The sequence below is a fragment of the Elaeis guineensis genome, chromosome 7, assembly GCF_000442705.2.
Source record: "Elaeis guineensis isolate ETL-2024a chromosome 7, EG11, whole genome shotgun sequence".
NCBI classification, from domain to species: Eukaryota; Viridiplantae; Streptophyta; class Magnoliopsida; order Arecales; family Arecaceae; genus Elaeis; species Elaeis guineensis.
Genome location: NC_025999.2, coordinates 74890443 through 74912370, shown reverse-complemented (window position 1 = coordinate 74912370; position 21928 = coordinate 74890443). Strand labels below are relative to the sequence as shown.

Genomic DNA, 21928 nt, shown 5'->3' with positions numbered 1-21928 from the left:
TATGTAAAAAAAATATAAAAATATATATTTAAATAGTAATTTTATGGGATATTTATATAAATTTGAATATTTAGAAGGATATATATGTAAATATTTTAATTTAATTTTTGTTTATTTCATTTAGATAGATTTGGGTCTTCTTATTCTACAATATAGTAACATATTACATAATATAACAACAGGATGATATTATATAATATTTTATATATTAAAATATTATATTTATTTTATTTTTAGGTAAAATGGAATGATTATATCCATGTTATAATAACATGAGATATCTTATATATTTTACGAAGATATTTTCGATAAAAATTTTTAAAATAAAATATAATAAGATTATAAATTTTCATTGTTATGTATTATGTATCCAAATCCATAACTATGTTCATTTTATATAAATGTACAAGCTATCCATTTAATATCATGTTGAGATATTTTTTTTAAAAATATATTATTATACATTAGAGAAAACATAGATGTTACATTTATTTATTTTTTAAATAAAATAATTTTGATTTATCATTTGATAAATTTTTTTTATCTATATAAATCAATAAATTAAATATATTCATTATTTTAGTTGTGCATGTTAATTTTTTCATTAGAATAAAGAAAAATTAACAAATCAAGAACGATGTATTATACTCAAAATATTCTAATATGAATTTTTTGCATGTATACTTTTCAAATATTCAAATTTATATAAATATTTTTATTAAATTATTATTTACATGTATATCTTTATAATTTTTTTTTAATATACATCTATAAGAATATTTTAATCATTTTAATTTTAAATCATTAATCTTTAACAACGTTAGGTGATGTAGATATATATATAAAAAATATTTTATAAAAATTTAAATGTAGATATTAATTTTAAAAAAAATATTTATATAAATTAAAATATTTAGGAGAATATATATGTAAAAAAATTTTTTTTTTTTTTTCTTTCTTTTTTTTTCCTGCCCAATGTCCATCACACTAGAGCCCATGGTTATATTAGCAACCATGCGTGCTAATTGATCAGAAGCTTACAGTGCAATGATTAAGTAGAACGGTAAAACTCGGCTGCTCGGAGAATTGGTTGTGTTCAGCAGCATATCATAAATTTTCATAGAAGTCCATGTGCCAGTTGGTTTAAAATAATAATGTGCCTGCCAAAAAAATGACCAGGCTGTGAAATATCACTAATGTAAACCGTTTTATCCTTGGATGGATGCTTTTAGCATAATGTGTGGAAATAGAGATGCCCATAAGGTTTTAAAGGTACCTAAAAGGTTAAGAAGGCAGTCCCTTCTCTTAGCTCGTTTTGAGGTCAAGAAGGGTTCTTGGAACTTGGTGTCAGTGAGAAAGGTCGACATATAACCATGTCCGATTCCGAAGTGGATATGCCAGGGAAAACACCATTTGATCGCCTTAGATCGGGGCATAGACGATGTTGGGCAGATGTATTTGCAAGTCTTTGGCAAAGTCGAGATGTGCAGAACAAATAATATCAGTGAAACCATTTTTTGCCATCACTGGCTCTACAAACTCTAGACATGAATAAAACAATTCAGTATCTTTGACACACTTTAAGTTTTGTCCCCTCGGAAAGGGCAAATATAAATTGTAGGGAAAAATAAAAAACCCTCAACATAGTTACAATTAATCGCATGGAAACAAAATCATGCGTATGTCAGAGAGAAAATGCTATCTGCTGCACTTAGCTTTGGCCAATTTCTTCCTCCTCTTCTTCTCAGCCTTAGGGATCTTTGTCTTGCGAGCCTCCCTTTTCTCTTCTTTCACTTTCTTCTTATGTTCTTTCCGAGCAGCTCTCTTCTCCGCAGGACCCATCTTGATCTCAGGCTCGGATGCAGATCCATCTTTATCGGAGCTAGTAACAGAACTGTCATCATCTGTGTCTATTTCAGCAGTTTTGTCCTCCAAAGAACACTTTGTCTGCAAATCCTCTGAAGACTTCGAGGAGGTCTCAGTTTTTGTTGCATCCTGCTGTTGCTGTAGGGCACTTTCACTTCTAGTCTGTATGAATCCTAGTAGGGGTTGGTCATAAATCTTTTCTGCTGTTGGCTCATAAGTAAATGATGGACGTGAGAGCATTGCCATCTGAACAAGATCCTCCTCGCACTTCTTTACATAATCTACTGTCTTGAGAATGTGTATCATGCACAGCACAGGCAACAGCTAGTCAGCAGATTATTCATTCAAGAACCATCTTCAGTGGAAGTAGTGGTCACAACAAAGTCTTATATCAGGTCATCATAATTAAATGATACAACAAGAAAAGAAAAAACTCGATAGCTAAAATATTACGGGATGGATCTAAAAGTCGCAATAGACTGTCAAACACTATTTCTTTACCAGTTACATTGTAAATCCTGGTTTTGTGAACTATTAGCATGAATTAGAATCAGAAGCTGCAGCTTTAAAAAGCATCTATTTTGATGCCTTAACTACAGAGATCCAAGATTTAAGACTTACAAGACAGGCCATTCATCACTAGATAGAACATAGTGACGTGAAACCCAGTACTTTCACGCTACTAGAATGATAGAATTACAAATATTGCATGCAGGCTCCCTGTGATGGATTATATGATTAATGAAAGCAGTCCAGGCCTAACATAACAAGGAACATGACAGAAAAGGATATAAAAATCCAACAATCGCAAAAATGTGAGCCAACAACTTCAACAACAGTTTCTGTTTTACAAGAGTACCTGGACAAACACGGTTGGTGCAATTTCATCATCATAAGCAACCGTCTGCCCTCTTTCCACAACGTTTTTCTGAACCTGAAGGACTTTCAAAATCAGGACTGTGTTTTCTCTTCCAAGGAAAGGGGGAAATGAAATAAAAATAAAACAAACAAGCCTTGTAGAGACAGGGTCTGGTCGAAATGATTCAAAAAAGGAAACAGAATATATAATGCACGGAGATACCTTATCCAGATAGTCATCCACATCTTCATCAGCAATGGATTGATCAATCACAAAATCAAATAGCTCCTTAACTGTCATTACAGCAACTCCACGCTTTTTAAAGAAATCCTGCAACCCAACATTGAAGGTTTAAAATAGATCGGATAAAATTTGCAATCTAGACAAGCAAATCAACTTACTGAAACATGGACACAGTCTTCTTTTAAAAAGTCTAGTGCACAAGGATGATCAAGGTCTACTGCTTGCGAAACATCAATAATGTACAAGTGACCCTGCAAAAAAACAGAACCAAAATGAAGGCATGTACTACATATATGAGTAAGAAGTACTATAATATAGCACAGATATATATCAAAACAGCAATACATAGCTCACCTCAAAATAGAGTATATTGTATTCACTGAGGTCTCCATGTACCAATTTACACTTTTGGTACAGTGCCCGCATTATTGTAATAATCTGAAAAAGAAAAATAACAGCAATGATTACAAATTTCAGATACTGCAACCATTTAGTAGATAAATAAGCACACATCATTTAAAATTACAACACCATCATCTCCACATCTTACAGAAAAGTGTGGTAGAGATCAACTTATTTTTTTAGAGGGTGCAACAGTAACATTGTTCCATTGTGATCTTATGTCACAAGTTTAAAACACAGAAACAGTCTCTCTGCCTGCAAGGGTGAGGCTGACTACATTGAACCCTCCCTAGACACTGAAATGGTGGGAGCCTCGTGCGCTACGACACCCTTTTATACAACAGAAAGAATTATAAACAATTGTTATAGGACCTTTTAACACATAAAGGCTATCAATGAGACATTTTTCAAATGACCACATCAAAAATGAACTATAGGAAGCTAAATTTATTGCTAACTTGTCTAATGCCTAAGTTTACTTTGGTTTGTAATGATTGAAGGGTAGGGCTGCAACTTGGTTTTGGCTCAACCAGAACATGACCTAACACTCCCACTCATTGAGTAGGCTGGGTCCATGTTATATAAATTTAGACTAGGCTTCGGCTAAATAATTCATATTTTTGGTTCACAAAAAATTACTTACATTCTTCATATAATTACATCTTTAGTTTTTATAGACTAAAATTCTGCAAGTGTATGATCAAAACTGATGGATGGTTAAGGCTTCAATGGAACAAATATCAATCCAACAAAAATGTCTCAAACCTTAACCCAACCTTAAAAGTATCTATTCAACCTGATCTAGTCCAATAACATTGCCCTACTCACCCCAACCTCATTTGATACCATCTTGATCCAACCCGAGTTTAGCTTAAGATGCGGTTGGGTTAGATTGAGTTAGAGAAAGCCGATTAAGGCTAGGTTGGGTTGGGTTAGCTTTGGGAGGTATAGAGGTTGGGTTTGGTTAGCCCTCGAACCAACCTAACCTACCTGAGTTGCATATCTATGAAGGGCTATGTCAATAGAAATTTATGAAAATCCTAACATTAAGGGAATATTTCCCAGATCTTCAATACCCACGATACCCTAATTAGATTTCTACAATAAATGGTGTATACTCTCTTAATCTCAGCCCAATATTCCAACTCCTAAGCCTGTTATTACTAGGATTAATTTGTTGATCTTCCTACTTGCAGATCTTAACTTCTCTCTCTCCCCCCACCCCTCCTCCCCAACCCAGACTCTTAATTCTAAAAGCTTGTCCGCTTTTAATGGTCCCATAACCCACAACTCTTTGCTCACAAGAACCCTTTCATCAAAAATAGTTAGTTAATTGATTTTAAACCTTTTTAAATTTAAAATTTAGTTAAATTGCATGTATCCAAAATCTTTAGTATAATGTTTGCACTGCATTATAACTAGTCCAATTAAAAATGTTACTTTCATTTTTAAACAATTTGTGACTGCTATGAAGCATCAATAACATGAAAATTTGAGCACACCTCCACATAACTTTCACGCAACTTGTCTTCAGACAAAGCAGCATCCTTCAGTCGTGGTGCAGCCCAACCTGACTTCCCTGCATGAGGCAACAGATTAAAATTAATGGTAAATGTCCTAGACACAGAAAAGTATTCAAGCAGAACAAATTTGACATTCTATTAAAAACAAGCAACAAAGCTTAGGTAGTTTGACCAGCCAGGGCATGTGATATACCAATGAACTCCATGACCAAAACATGAAGCCTTAAGAGTAGCGGTGTTGGACACCTGATTCCTGCTGCTTTTACCCTACAAGCAAAATGATGATGTTTGAAATCCATATTTACACCATAAATATCAACTAGATGCAAAATAATATGGGAACGAATGAGACAAAGCAACCGTACAGCTTGTGACCTGAAACATAAAGTTTCTAACAATGTCGTCCAGCCAAGAAGAATCAGTACACCAAGAGTTCATAAATAATTTCTTCATAATTAAGTTTATTTTATGTCTAAAGTGAGAAAACTTGCAAGCAAAACATTAGACAGCATTATCACAAGGAGCTATTGGAAAAAGTAAACAGAAGCCCACTTCCATGATACTGGGGGGAAAAACAATTGATCTAACAAGCAGGAATCTTCCATTTATAATGGTGCATCTGCTCCAGAATCTCCTCAGAAATTCGTAGCATACCTGCTTCCCAAATGTTACTCAATATTATTATTTTTTTTAAATTTCTGCAAAAAAGCCACTTCCCCATACCTATGCTCCTGCACCTGCACCCACTTTCGTAACTAAGTAGGAGATCCATCAGACAGGATGCTATTCTTTAGACAATAAAGAAAATTCTATAACATAAATAAAAAAAGATATGAGAATCAATCCAAAAATTAGAAGAGAATTCTTTGTTTTTTTACAATTAGATAGCAAATTTATGTAAAAATACTAATGCCGGGTAAAACATGCCTCAAGGAAACCAAACTATATCTGCTCATTTTCTACCTCTTCTTATAATACTTCTTCCTCTCATATACCAGAAAGTTTTCTTCACTTTTTTTTTTTTTTGTTTTTTTTCCAATCTAACATTACTTGCATCACCATACACATAGCAATGATGTGGATTTCCTTTGATTCCTTTTATTACTCATAGAATGGGCCAAAGAACAGAATGATATCAATTTTTAAAAATACAAACATGGACTGTCTCAAAGGAAAAATACATTACGGCAAAACATGCAATTACCGCAAAAGATTTCTCATTTCTTTCTCTGCCCAAGTCTTCACCATCTTCCTAGGGTTGTGCTTGCAGTAACCATGTCTGAAACGGTAGTCCCCTTGTACATAACGATCTCTGTCCCTGCAGTGATGCAAGAATAAACAAATAATCATATGATTGAATTAATCAAGCCCATCCAGAATGGTTCCTACAAAATATAAAGCTAAACAGTATAGTAGATGTGCAAACAGATGATTCTTAAATCATTTCTTCCACATGCATGCTTCTTACCAAACAAGATAAACTATTCACAAAAAGCATGAAAGGAAAGACCTGCTTTGGGGCATTTTGAACCAATAACTAAATATAGAGACAAGTCTGATAAGGTTAAAAAAAAAATACAGTGAAAGAATAACTACTATTTAGAAAGTATGGATGATAAGAAAATTTGGAAAAAAGGTTGGATGATTTAAAGTCAGAATCACCAAAATTACATAATCAGAATTCAGAAACTTATTTCATGACTTGACAAAACATGCAACAATAAATTGCTTCAATCAGCAAGTGCAAATAATATTAGAATGGTGTAACACTTACCTTGTTCTTCAACCACTTGGTAGTATTTCCTTTTCTTTTTTGTTAAACCATAGCACATTCATACATTATTGTTTCACCTATCTACCCTAAAGAATTGTTAGCAGTTAAAATAACATTTTCTATCTCATATAATATCTGAGCCAGTAAAACTTGGCAATCACTTTAATGTAAACAGCTTACAGCTCCCATAAGGAGAGTTTGATACTTCCAGGGTGCACATCTCTAAAACAATAAATCATATTATATAGCAGTCTGTAACTTGAATCCTGAACTGTAATGTAAAATCACGAAAAGACATAAGAAGAAACTTAAACAAATCATGACATACAATTGCTCAAAAATATCTGACAAATTTTCAGTAATCAAACTACTAATCAAATGGAAAAGGTTCGATCAATTTGATTCTAACAATAACTATAACACCATTTAAGCTGAATGGTTTGCTTATAATCAACATGGAGCATACAGACCACCATCATTTATTGTAGTTTAAGCCAAGAAGGCAACTTATTGCTCTGTGGAACAATAAAATTGTATTGAAATAAAAAAAGATAAAAAAAGGAGGGTCTATGAGTGAACAAGACAAGAAGCCATAAAAGAATAAAAGAAGGGGCAAAAAATAAAGACAGGATACAGACAAAGCAAATTGCAAGATCAATCTTCCAGAAAAAGAACTATAAATGTGCAGCTCAGATACCACAGACCATCTGCTGCAACAAAAAATTGAAAAAAATAAATAAATAAATAAACATGCAACTTAGATGAGATCAAGATTCTTTCTATCCTTGCTTTCAACATCTCCCACCAAATTGCATATAAGATAATGTTCTAAAACATCCATTTGTCTTGATTAACATACTTGTTGTCCTACGTCTACAACAGCATCTTAATACTGGAGTCATCTGCAAAAGGAGATGATTTTTGAAAGTTAACTGCACCAGATGGTCCAAGGTAGATCAAAGCACACTCTCCATTTAATATATGCCCTTGTGTTAATAGGTTATCTCCAATAAATATTCATGTTAATGTGGCAAAGCAGGTGACAACATGGGCTTTAAAAGGTATCAAAGGGAGCAAAATGAATTAACCTTTTCAATAGAACCTAGATACATAATTGTAAAAAATACTCAAGTACCATTCTTGGACACAAATCAAACAAGTGCAGGCGGTTTACTGTAGAACCTAAATATTAGTTAAATGTGATATCTTGTCTGCAACAATTTGGTCATAGACTATAACATAAAGTACCTGCTATCTCCAAACCAAATAAAAATATTGGAAGGAAAATGAATTTCTAATGAGGCCCAATAACTTACTTAAAAACAAGAACAGAAGTTTTGTACACTTTGATTGCCAATTCCTGACCATCAGCTTTAGTCGCATGATAAACATTTGCCTGTCCAAAAAAATAAATAAGGTTAAACCAATCTATTAATTAATTCTCCATTTCATTTATCAACTGACATAACACATTTATTGAAAGAAAAGAGAAATTAAAACATAAGAAGATGGAACTTCAGGTTATGAGTAACAAAGGCATACTTCTTTCCCAGTAGAGATGCAGCCATTAATATCATGAAAGACTCCACGATTCAGCATTTTGAACAAAACCATGCGAGTTCTTGGGTCAATAGCCTGCAAAAAGAAATTATTTTAAGAACTATACAAAGTTACATAGTCCACAAAAGTGAATTGCTAGAAACCAAATTGCAGGAAAATATGAACATGATTTAGAAAGCGTTTGGAGAAAACAACTGAATGCAAAGAAAGCCAGAAAAGATAGGCACCAAAAATTTAAATGATCAATAAGATTCTTACATCCTAACATTAAGGATATGTCCAAGCATATCCACCAAGAAAATGTTCAAACAAAATAAAAAATGAGAAGGTGCAGAACTATCATGAAGCACCCCAGATACCTATTTCTGACATTTACAATTATATTACCAGAAGTTCCTTGGATTAAGTAAAAGCTAGTATACATGTTAATTTTCTGCAACACCCCCCCCCCCCTCCCAGCAAAAAAAAAAAAAGTAAAAAAATTGCTTCGCAGTCTTAATGTAGAGTAGAAAATGCAATTGGACAATGTGAAATATATAGTCAAACATTAGAGTTGAAATAACTTCAGTTTGAAAAAAATAATGCTCCATGTGTTAACTAATGGACCACTACACCAATCGGACAGTCATGGCATGGAGCAGAATGCTTTGAGCACATGGCACTATAACCAGATAAACCCTGTAAAATGACATTTTTTTTGCATTTGTGCAATATTTGTTAAACCTTTTGGCTTCCTAGTTTTTCTTTTGAAAAGGCAAGTTGGTGAGCTTAAGTTGCAAACATCTTTAACAATCATAAGGCTGCTGTCCCATGTCCAAAGTATAGAAACTTAGTCGAATGGACACAGTCTTTAGAAAACCTAAGGCAACAAACCAGGCACTTATATTGCCTACATAGAATATCATTTTGCTACATAGAATAATCATGGAGAGCTCATTAAAAACAAAAGACCCAGATAACAAAGATAAATTTCTCACCTTGTTAAGTAAAACTATATATCAAAACATGCACGTAAATAAAGAAATTCACAATAAACGAACAAGACATAAAAACTATTTATTTTTGGTACATAATATTTTTATTAGATGAGATTCCTAGATCACGTATGAGTTTCTTGATACATTCATAAAAACAGCAGTATAAAATAAAGCAGCTAAACTATAATATTCACATTTAGAATGAAAACCTCCACAAATTGTTTCCTACTTCTCATTTTTTTTCTTGAATGTGATGCATGGAAAAAACTACCTGCTCGACGGTGGCTCGATCAGCTTTCTCTGTATTCTTGGTTCTCCCAATGGCCATCTCACGAACGCTCTCCCTAATTGCAGTCGTTACTGTGTTTGACATGCCCACATTCATCCTCCCTTCCCACTCCTACATTAGTAACATGCATCTCAATAATTATAAAGAGAGTAGAAATGCCGCAGCATAACAACAAAAAATTTTAAAAAATGGAAGAAAAAAATTCATCACAGAAATCCAAACATACAGTTTGTTCGCCTTCGAATTTTAAAATCCCCTCTAATTGAACTATACTGTATGACCAAACAGGAAAAAAAACAAAAAAAAAAAAAGAAAAGGAGAGAACCAGACAACTAATTTGCTCTTTTTCTTTAAACAAAAAAAAAAAAAAGAAATATACAACCAACCCCTAAAAAATCGGTAAATTAACTCAAGATGTCAACTTTTTACCCTTTTTACCAACAAAAGGTATATGTTTATCAGAAAAATTGCTAAAAATATATTTTTTACCAGAAAAATTGCTAAAAACCCCATAGAGATGGAGAGAAAGCGACCTCTAGAGGGCTGGCGCGGATGTGGGAGGTGTACTTCTGGTTGCGGTTGGAAAGGGGCTGGAGGGGGCGAGCGAGGATGCCGCCGTGGGCGTTGGGACGCCGGGAGGAGGCGAGGGAGAAGGCGGCCGAGGTGCCATCGCCTTCCGGACCCTCCCTCGAGTCCAGCCAGTCCAAAGCCTCTCCCACCTCCGAATCCGACGACCACGACTCCTCTTCTTCCTCTTCTTCTTCTAGCTCTTCTTCTACTCGTCCTTCCTCTCGGCCTTCCATGGCGGAAACGACGACGGCAGCCTCTTCCTTCGCGTGAACCCCCATAAAAACCCTTATGGCACGATTGCCGGAGAGCGGCGTCCCCGTATATATATTGGTCCAGCGTAACCAACAAAGCAAAAAGCAACTGTTAAGTTCGAATACAAATTTGATCATGTTGAATTGGGTTCGTCATGTCAGCTTAAGTTAAAATCAATTAATCAAATTAATAAAAAATTTAATTTTATCTAAAAATCTAAATTAAAAAAAAATGATCATGTTCGTTGAGTAATATTAATATTAATATCTAATTCACCATCATTAGGTCTAATCATCCTGTATTTAACTTTTAGATCAGTTTAGAACACAATCAAGTTAGATTCAAATAACTAAATTTGTACCACAAAAATCTTATCCTTTCACACCTGATTGGAAACAACCAAATTTGACCATACTGACACATGATATATTCCGGCTGTAGGTTTTAATTTAGACCTATTTGAAAAAAAAAAAAAATAGAGTTGCACCAAATCTTATAAGATTTAAAAATTTTATTGATTAATAATTTCATTTTTTTCTAATTATTATTTGATAAGTAAATTATAAAATAAAAAATTAATTGAATGTGGCTAATCTAATGGGAAAAAAATAATAGCCCTCAATTTTTTGACCCCCATGGTGTTGACGCACATCTCCACTCCCTCTCTCCCTGTGCCCCTTTTCCGCCTCCTCCCCTTTTCCCACTAACTCCTCCTTTCCGCCCTCCTCCGCCTTTTCATCTCCCTCCCCCACAACCTGTCTCTTCCCGCCTTCGCCGACCGCCGTGAGGCCCCTCAATATTATTGTCTTCAACCTCCTCATCGCTGTCCTCTTCCACTCATGCGTCACAACTTGCACTTGAGAAAAAACCCAATCGAACTTAAAAAACCCTCCGATCTCCCTAAGTTCTCTCCTTCCCCACGGATCTCCGAAAAAGAGAATGAAATGAAGAGAACATGACACGAAAAGAAAAAAATGATCAAACTCGTGAGAAAAGGTCTTACCTTTCCGTTTATCCTTTGTTTTCATTGATTTTTCCTATGATTTCCTCTGGTTCTTCTTCTCTTTTTGAGTGCACCACCTTCCTCGATTGGTCTATATAATCGTACTTTTCAATACTATTTAATACTGAAGTTTATTTTTATTTGAAAATTTTGAATGACGAAAATACTTAAAAAAATTATGACATTCTGTGCATATTATAACATCTGCATAAATTATGACTTTCTGTATGCAGATGTTATAATTTTTTCATATTATGATATCCTATGTCCATATTATGACATCCTACATGCAAGAAGTCATAGTTTTGATGTAGGATGTCATAATATACCACAGGATGTCATAATTTTTTTAAAAAAGAAGGATATTTTTATTATTCAAAATTTTTAAATGAAAAAATAAAATTATGACATTAAATATGCATTGAAAAGTGATTGGATAAAAATATTCTTCCCATATTTTGACATCTTAAGCTATATTATAATATTTTCATATAGGAAGTCATAATTTGACGCAGGATATCATAATTTTTTGGATCATATTATGATATTTTGTATATAAAAGTTATAATATGCACATAGGATGTCATAATATGAACATAAAATATTATTATTTTTTCAAAGATAGAATATTTTCGTCATTCAAAATTTAAAATAAAAAAATAGAACTATAGACGTTAAATACGTATTGGAAAGTAATGGCTATGTGGACTCATCGGACGAGGTGATGCACTCCACGTTGGATTTTCTACACGCCCGCAGTGCATAAAGAATTCTCTTTTGTTAAGCTTGGACATTAAAAATAGACTAATTTGGAAAAGGTAAAAATTGGCTCAAACTACCCCAAGATAATTATATATATTTAATATATATTTTTTTATATCAATTACATTAACTAATTATATATTATAATAATAAAATATTATTTATATTTTAATAAATATATCAATATCGAATCTATTAGGTAAGCCTAGAATTGACCTTTCAAGATTAGGTCAGTTGAATTGGTTACATTTGAACTATAAGAATAAGAAAAGGGTATATAATTTTTTTATTTTTTAAAAAAAAAAAATTTATAGTCAAACTTCTAAATAAATAATACTTTGTACTAAATTATTTATAAAAATATGGTGTTGAATAGAGAGAATTTATTTTAGATATAAAAGATGTTATTTTTAGGTATTAACTTCAAAAGGATAATTTGTTGGAGACTAAAAATAATTCATAGACTGAGATAATTATATGATTCCTTCCTTACAGATATCTCCTCCACAAAAATGAGGCATAGAAAAACTCCTCTAACATTTACTTGAAATCTATTCTATTTCATAAAAACCATGATCATGATGATCCAAGAGGATCCACAGACTTGATGTGGCCTATTTTGGCCACCATGAGTAAAAGCTAGATAGGATCTAAAAGCAAAATCTACTATATTAGAAAGTCTAATTGCATGTTAAACTTTAGGAGGTAATGACTTAGTCATATGATGCCCAATTAAATATTTTTTTTAAATTCGGTATCTTTTCAAGATCTATAATTTTAGGCTAGTCCTTAAAGAACTAAATTGGACCAAAATTTATCTTTTAGATTTTGAAAATGGACTGCTCAAATCGAATTTTTTTTTTCCAAACTTTGACTAGAGGTTATCTTCCAATTCGTGAATAATTAAGTAGAGTGATAGAAGATAAAGTTGATTTTTAGTATTTTTTCATAATTTTTTAAATATTTTTAAAGACATAGTCCTATTTAAAATAAGAAAAGGAGTTCAATCCAAATTGTTTAATTGTGTATATTCTTTTATAAGATAAGAAGAAAAATCTGATCTAAATTATACAAGATGGACCTCACTATTATAAATAGGGGCTATGTAACTTAGTTTTTGAATATGAAGAATTAATGAAAGAAAATGAGACTTAAGCCCAACTTTTGCAATTCTCGTATCTTTCTCAAATTTTATTTTAAGAGATTCGAGTTTAACAGATTGAAGAACATCTTTATTTTCTCCGATTGAATTAGGTTGGTATCAAAGCGTCGGTCCTCTCCATCTATGAGGACTTTAGTTTATGATTCAGATCGCAAACCATATAAGAAATCAGGAGAGGGGCTATCTGTGTTGCAAGTATATTGAAGAGCAAAAGGTGAGTATAACTACTAGTTCTTCCTCCATTAATAATTAGATAATAGGACATCTCACACAACCAGAGGAGAAGATTGCCCTACTCATTGAGATCGTCTTCAATTGGTAATACCTTCAGCATGAGCACAAGCACTAACAAGTCATGTTGTGAAGCTATCTCCTATATTTGGAGATGAAGATTCTCTATCCAGTAAGGAGGATGAGCAACTTAGAGGTATGAAAAATTTCTCTCTTCAGCTGTGCAAAGTTGAAGCTCAAATCAAGATCCTCATATATGATGGGATTGTTGATGCAGAAAGACTAGATAATTGGTTAAACTAGTTAGAGACCTATTTTACTATTTATGGATTCTTTGACATCTAAAAGATAGTTTTCGCTCATCTTAAACTTTCTAGCCACGCTCTTATGTGGTGGAATTTGTATATGAGAAATAATGATGTTTCTAAACTAATGTAGAGCAAATTAAGGGCTAATTAAGTAGTTTTAACCAATCGACTAGAAGGAAGATCGGTGGATCAAGTGACAGTATCGACATCAGAAGCATAATCCATCCATTTAAGACTACACCACTAAGTTCCACATGCAAGCAATCTCCCTTGAAATCTCTATTGATGATCATACAATTTTCATAAAGTATGTTGCTGGTCTCCACAAGAGTATCCAAAAAGGGCTGGAGCTTTTCAAAGTTGAATATATCAATGAGCCAGTATGAAGGTCATGGGGATGGAGGAGAAGAATCAGCCTAAGAAGACAAAAAGGGCAAGAGGCATATCAATATGACTCAAAAAATTTATTGTTTATTGTGATCATTGCAACCTTCGAGGACATACCAATAACAAGTTTTAAAAGTTTTATCCTAAATTGAAGCCAAAGTGGAAGAAGTCGAAGGATGATGATTCTACAAAAAAAATGAAGGAGGTCCTTAATGCTGCAGAGGTTGAGGAGATTTTAAATGAGCTTGATGGTGAGAAAATCTTGTTAGATTTTCATAGGAATGCATGCATGTGTATTTCAATTTTTTTTTTCTAAACAACACAGTGGAATTAAAGATGAAAACTCTTTTTAATCTAGAACATGTATGCATAAGATCAAACACATAAGGATTACTTCATATGCTGAAATAACACATACTGATTTTATGCTGAAATTAAATATATGATCGGATCACATACCTGTTTCACTAATCTTTTTTCGAATCTGAATGTGAAAGAAGATGGATTCTTCTTTAGCTACACAAGTGTATGGCCTCTATGGATATCCACTTAGGATCAGTCTGGATCAGTCCTCTTTGATTTAGATCTTTCTTCTTCAAGAACGATCTTCCTGCGAATCTGAATCAAGTCTGGATCTTGTGATCAACTCTTGATCTTTTCTTGAACTTCTTCTTTTCTTCTCTTTTCTTAATCAACTCACATTAGCAAGAAAGAGGAGACGCCTAAGCTTCTTGGGTGTTGGAAGATGGAGGACGTCCAAGTCTTTTGGATGTGTGAACCAAAGGAGAAGAGAGAGGGGGTGTGGGGGGCTGTTTGGAGGCTAAGTGCAATATGAAAATCTGATACAAAATACTTAGGGGAGGCCCTCTTAAATAGAGAAGAGATTGCAATCCTAATCAAAACCAAATCAGCTACCTAATGTGAGTTATAATCACATTAGGACTCCTTGTATCCCCATACTTTGACCACATCTAGGTGAACTATGTTAGATGTGTGCTCTAGAAGTTAATCTTGGTTGACACATACCTTTTTTTAGGGCATATTTTATACTTGATGGGTAGTCCTTGTAACCAATCATGTCTTATGGTGTCCATGATTTATCCTAAAAATTAACAAAGATGATTTTGTATATTCTTAAGGTGTTGAGAATTTGAGACATACATCATTAGTGATTAATTTCTAAATACTTCCGATCGAAAGATCATCACGAAGGACAGTGATCAATCCATTTGAAATCGGTATATAGATCATCTTCTTTGGGACAGATGAGTCTCGAATCTGTGGTGTAGAGACACTGGGTGAGAGTGCAGGTGGTTGTTAGAGAATAACTTACACTGAGCGTGATCAATATGAGAAACTATTGGATGTCTACTCACTCGTCAGTGATCTTTCTCGATGCTGTAGTAGCGTGACTGTCCTTTGACCCGTGGTGTGTTGGATATTCGCAGCGAGGCTATATAGTTTGACTGTACATTTTTTTGATCCCTAGTCATATGGATCCTTACTATGTATGTTGGCTATTGTAGGTTCAGATTTACTATTTGGAATAGGATACACCTAGATGGAATCTATCGACCTTGGTATAAAAGGAGAAGTCTTATGCGATTCGTAAGACTGAGTTCAGAAAATCTCTGGCTAGAGTAAGTATGAATACTGAAAAGAGTTTCTACAAATTCACAAATGAACATGAGTCGAGCTAATCCAGCATATGACTGACGATGGGATTTGACGAGTTCTCCATGACTTCTGTCAAGTCGGACTCACGATAGAGAGATTGTATCACACGATAACTGCACCTAGGGTTCATTTTTCTGTTTTACTAGATTACTACTATATGTTGCTAGATATCACTGATGGATTGTGAGAATTTACTAAGATCATTTTTGGATCAACGATCTTTGTTGAGGTGAGTTAGAATCGTTTCAGCCCATCGAAAAGAGTTTCGACGATACTGTGATGGAGATCACGATATGTCTTACTACTAGACAGAATAAAATCTAAGAAGTCACACACAAAAGAAGCATGACCTGATCAATAGCTTGGATCATTTTGAATTATCAATCGGATTGATAGTTTGAATTTTAGTAACCGCTAATTTGTAAGCGTTACAATTTTGACAGCTGCTAATTGTTAGCGCAGGGACTTAATTACAAATGTTATAATTTTTTGAGACTGATTAAATTATAAATTAAATTTTAATTAATTTAATTAGATTTAATTTAATTAAATTTAATTTAAATTAATATTAATTAGATTTAATTATCCAAATCAGATTTGAATTTAGGTCTGATTGGATCAGGCTTGACAGTCTTTTCGAATTCGACTTGTTTTGGACTCGATTTGAATCTGATTGAAACTCTATTTGAATTAGATGAACCATGACTCAGAGAGCCTAAGTTTTTAAGACTCTATCTCCAAAAATTATGCTAAAAGGAGAAGTGGGGCATTTTTTCTCATCCTTTTTTCTTAGCGCGCGTGAAAGGAGAGGCGACGCTAATAGTTGGCGCCCCGCCTTATCTGGAATTCTTTTTTATCCAAATTTTTTTCTATTTAAATTTGATTCAAAATAAGATAGAAATCTATTAGATTGGGGCATGAAGATTTTTTTGTGCAACAAAAAATTTGAAAAATTTGGGACGTGCACTATTTGTGAGAAGAGGTTTCTTTCTTACAATAACTTTATCTCAAAGCCCTTTCTACCCTTTGATTTGTTTTGGATGCCCAAGATCCAATATGATTTGATCTATTAAGGCACTAAGAAAGGTTTTGGGGCATGAGAGATCTGGTTGGTATGACAAAAAATAAGAAGAGGGAGAGAGGGTGCGTGTAAGATGCAGAGAGTCTTCTTTCTTGCGCTAACCTTTTTTATTTCTTACATCTCAACGCCTCCTCCTCCCTTCTCCCCTTCATCCAATGTCCAGATCTGATAGAGATCAGATCTAAGAAGAGAAAAGAGAGAGAAAAAGAGAAGAAGAAGGGTTTTTCTTTTCTTCATGGTGATTTGGTTAAGATCCTGTCGGATCTGCGTGAAAGAGTTCACACAGCGATTTTCTTTAAGATCTAGAAGAAAAGATCTAAATTCAAGGATGAGGAGCGAGATCTGCAAGGTGGTGATCTCGATACTTTGATCAGGCAGCTTTGTGTGGATACTAATAGAGGTCGGGCACGTGCACGGCTACAATCAGAACCCGAAACATCTGCAGGATCTGAGGTATGGAGATCTGATCTCCGTTTGATTTTTCTAACAGTTTATTTTTCTATTTCAAATTTTAGATTCTAGTTATATGTTAATATCAAGATCCTTACTATGATTTTTAGATCTGATCTGATATGTGAATAAATTAAAATTATTTTAATTTATTTATTTTCACTATGTAGATGTCTAGAAAAAATTTTAAACTGTAGCGATTTTCTAACAAACCAAGGGGGTGCCAAGGGGGCTCTCTCTCACATGCTAGCCAGAGGAGGTGGTGCGTCCCTCCCTTGTCCTTCACACCACCAATCAAGTGGGCACATGCAAACTTGATCAAATCAAGTGGCACCCCAACTAAGTTCAATCAAGGAATCATTTAGGGATTAGATCTCTATATATGATCCAAAACTCTAGGCACCCAATATTTGGAGCCCAATGAATCTAACTCATTTAGATTCTTAGTAAGTAATTTACTCGAATTAATTCCTATCAAATAAGTAATTCAAGTTTCAAGAAAAATTGGGTTCAACTTTGTACTAGTAAGATTATCCTGAATCCAATAGAATTTCTTTTAATCCAATTGAGACTTTATAAGTTTAATTGCTTAATCCAGATCTAATCTCTTTGTTGTATGATCACATAGGTTCAATTCTGTCTGATAGTGAGATATACCATAATTTTTATCATAGTATCATTGAAACTCTTTTCAATGGATCAGAACAATTAACTCTAACTCAACAAGGATCATTAATCCTCAACAATCCTAGTGAGCTCTCACAATCTATCAGTAATACCTAGCAGATGTAGTGGCAACTAGCAGAACTAAAAAAATCTCAAAGTATAGTTTCTATATGATTTAATCTCCTTATCGTGAGTTTTGATTAGATAGCAGATCATAAATAAATTCTCAAACCTCAACATCAGTTATATGATAGATTCGATTAGCTCAAGTCTAACTATGGTTCTCATAAAAAAATTTTCCATCAATAACACTGTTGTGGCCACAGACTTACGGATTTAGCCTCTCAAATTTCATAGGACTACTTCTTTCTATCAAGATCGATAGATTCCATCTAAATGCGCATCCTACTCCTATAGTGGATCAATTGTTGCCAACATACATTACAAGAACTCAAAGAGGCCATATTTTTTAAGCTAAAATTCAGTGCAGGGGCAAAATGATAATTTTAAAACTTTTTTAAAATTACTATTTTACAGCAGAATTATTAATTAATCTCATTAATTAATATTAATTAACCCTATACTAGGATCTAAATATGATACAACAGTATGCATTTAAATTTAAAATTCAAATTTGAAACAGTAAACTTTTTACTGTACTGTGTTCAGAACATATCACCTTTTGCGGGTAGTCGATCACCGCAATCTGATTACCGTCGGAGGGCTCTGATCGTCACATCATAGCCATACTAGTGTCTGGCCTCTGTAGATCATCCACACGAAGCTTCCGTCTGATCGGTTCCTCACGAATGCTAGTTCGTGATTTCACCCTTTTGATGGCTGATGTTGATCGAACTCCTTCGATCGATGTGTGCTGACTCTTCGGATGCTCTAGATCGTCTGCACGATTGGTTGAGAGGCTGATGGATCTCTCCCTAAAATTTGGTGGACTCACGACACTTGTGGTACACCAATCTCACTTCCCGAACCCTAAGTAGAAATCCTAGGGTACACACCAAAAAACCCTACGCCCACTTCTCTCTCCTTTTTCTCTCCTCTCGATAAATTTTGAACACTTCAAAATTTTTTCAGAACCTCTCCACACCCCTTATCTCTTTTTTCTTTCATTGCCCATGCCCTCTCCCTTTCTCATTTTATAAAACATCGCAAGAGATGTTGAAAGCGTGTGAGTGGATAAGAAGAGGTGGTTGCTCACTTAAATTTAAATCAAATTTGAATTCAAGTGTCAACCAATCTTATCCTCATCAATTTGTGCGAGAAAGAAGAGATGGCATGGCCTTTTTTTTGTGCATGGAGACTTTCACGAGAAACCATTTCTCGTGTGGAATATGGGGCGCATAAAAGAGGATAAGCTGGCGCATGGTTATTTGGTTATCCATTCAAATTCAAAACTCCTTTGAATTTGGATGGGTAACAAACCAAGTTAATCCAAATAATTGGCACACAGAAATATGGGCGTGAGAGAGCTTTGTGTGGGAGAAAATTTATGAAAAATTTTTTTCTCGTGAATTCAAATGGGCGCAAGAAAGTTGGGTGGCGCAGGGAATTTAAAACAAGGTGGTTTGATTCAAATTGAGCCAACCTAATTAAAAGAGGTTAAGCACAATTAGACCAGATTAAATACAACACAATTAGATTTAATTAGACTCAATAAAATCCTAATCAAATCAGAAATTAACTAAATCTAACCCCTGATCAAATCAGGGACTAAGCCACCTTAGCGATTAGATCAACACTTAACCTAATCGGGTCAATCCAAACTGAATCCAATTCAATTGGACTTGATCTAAAAATAATTACTCAATCAAATTGAGTTAATTAACGATCAAATCACTAATTAAATCTCTCATAAATATTGAGTCCAAATCCGATGGGTAATTAGGCATCAGAGACCATCGATATGAAACCTTGATCAAAGAGTTCAAATTTCAAATTCAAAATTTAAAATTCAAAATTTTGACCCCGATACCCAAAATGTGTGGAACTCATGATCAGAGAATCCTAATTCTCAATCATAGAGTTCCAGACACATAAGACTCATAATCAGCCATCAGATCAGAAAGGAACCTCTAATGTGTGTGACCCCGCAGGTTCGAACCTAAGTCGGTAGCACAGGAACCAATTCCTGTACTAATCGAAGTGACCATCTAGCAACGGTACCCGATGACCAGATAGATCGAATAGTCACAATCGTAACATTCAGAACCTGCGTGAATATGGTTACCGTATAATTCATCCCTTTTGACCCCTGTATTTAGGATGACTCAGGGCTAAACTGTCAATCCTGATGAGATCATCCAAATCGTGCTCAACTCAATTAGTCCTGTGACTCCTCACTAGGACTACCCTGGCCAAGGTTTTGCTAAATTGAAACACGACTGTACACAGCTCCTAAACTGGAGTGGTCAATCCCATCTTGACACACGCATCGACAAGTCAAGTACTTGACTACATCCAGCAGCCTTCCGTCACTGAATTAGAAATTCAGGTAGTCCAGTGCCTAAGTGTAGTGAGTTGCTTGCAAGTCACTGTGGCGGTCTCAGGTCGGAGGAACATTTATACCCATATCCCATCGGAGCAAATCTTGACAGCAGAAATAGCTCCGAAGTCGATCACGTTCAGTGCAGATGTACCATTACATCTCACCTGTATGCCATACCAGTGTCTCCACACTCCTTGGTTATGAGAACAACCAACCCATATGGCACACAACGACCTATGCTCGATAAACGTTGTCATCCTTAGTAACAACGTATCATTTGGTCGCGAACAGGTTTAAGGACTAAGCGATAAATCTCCTTTGTCGAGTCTAAATAGTCCTAAGGACTTCACCACAACACAGGAGTTCATTAGAAGATGAAACATTTATGATGAAAAAATATCAAAATAACTTTTATTTATTTATAATTCATGTACTAATACAAAAGGAGCACAACCATCAACAGACTGACGATTGACTTTGGGACACTATTCCCAACAATCTTCCATTGGCCTAAAGCCAATCAGTGTAGTATCTAATACCCATCTTCGACTTGTAGTCGTTGAACTCCTTCACCGCAATGGCTTTAGTGAATGGATCGGCCAGGTTCTCCTTCCATCAATTTCTGAAGATCGACGTCACCTCGATCAACGATATCCCGGATGAGATGGTAGCGGCGCAGAATATGCTTCGTCCGTTGGTGTGCCTTCGATTCCTTCACCTGAGCAATGGCTCCAGAGCTGTCACAGTAGAGCAAAACTAGACCAACAAGGGAGGGTGCTACTCCAAGCTCGGTGATGAATTTTCTCAGCCACACCGCTTCTTTGGCAGCATCTGATGCAGCATATACTCCACCTCCATACTGAATCAGCCACAGTGTGCTGCTTGAACTCTTCCAGCAGACAGCCCCACCATTAAGGTAAAAATAAATCCTGACACACTCTTGCTGTCATCGCGATCAGACTGGAAACTAGAGTCTGTAAACCCTATAAGTCTCAAGTCCGATTCACCATATACAAGCCACTGGTCCTTAGTATTTCTTAAATACTTCAGGATGTTTTAACAATCTTCCAGTGATTCTCCCCTGGATCAGATTGGTATCTACTCACACCCCTAGTGAGTATGCCACATCTGGTCGTTACATGTCATGGCGTACATGATAGATCCCACTGCGAAGCATATGGAATCCTACCCATATGCTCTCTCTCTTGAGGTATTGTCGGACAATCCCTTTTCAAGAGAGAAATTTCATGGCCTATCGGTAGATAGCCTTTCTTGGAATTCTCCATGCTGAACCTTTTCAGCATAGTATCAATGTACGTGACTGGGATAAGCCAAGCAACTTTTGGATCTATCCCTATAGATCCTCATCCCTAGGATGTAGGA

General features: G+C 34.8%; 1 protein-coding gene across 2 annotated transcripts; it reads right to left on the bottom strand.

Annotated features, from left to right (window-relative positions):
* Positions 1 to 1485: 1485 nt before the first annotated feature.
* Positions 1486 to 10369, bottom strand: LOC105048909 (uncharacterized). Of its 2 annotated transcripts, none has more exons than XM_010928391.4 (12): positions 10027 to 10368; positions 9476 to 9604; positions 8210 to 8302; positions 7984 to 8063; positions 6098 to 6211; positions 5087 to 5160; positions 4873 to 4949; positions 3323 to 3406; positions 3127 to 3219; positions 2948 to 3055; positions 2726 to 2800; positions 1486 to 2154 (listed from the first exon to the last, which is right to left on the bottom strand). In XM_010928391.4, the coding sequence occupies exons 1-12, from the start codon at positions 10339 to 10341 to the stop codon at positions 1699 to 1701; spliced, it is 1698 nt and encodes a 565-aa protein (XP_010926693.3). In that variant the 5' UTR covers positions 10342 to 10368; the 3' UTR covers positions 1486 to 1698. The 2 variants fall into 2 exon arrangements, with proteins under 2 accessions (XP_010926693.3, XP_029121529.1); XM_029265696.2 differs by having other exon boundaries at positions 1996 to 2150; positions 10027 to 10369.
* Positions 10370 to 21928: the final 11559 nt, after the last annotated feature.

Coding starts and splice junctions, on each gene's coding strand:
- LOC105048909 (XM_010928391.4), bottom strand. CDS start 10,341: ATGGGGGTTCACGCGAAGGAAGAGGCTGCCGTCGTCGTTTCCGCCATG. Junction 8,064..8,209: donor GCATCTCTACTGGGAAAGAA/GTATGCCTTTGT, acceptor TTTTTTGGACAG/GCAAATGTTTATCATGCGAC. Junction 3,220..3,322: donor ACAATATACTCTATTTTGAG/GTGAGCTATGTA, acceptor GTTTTTTTGCAG/GGTCACTTGTACATTATTGA.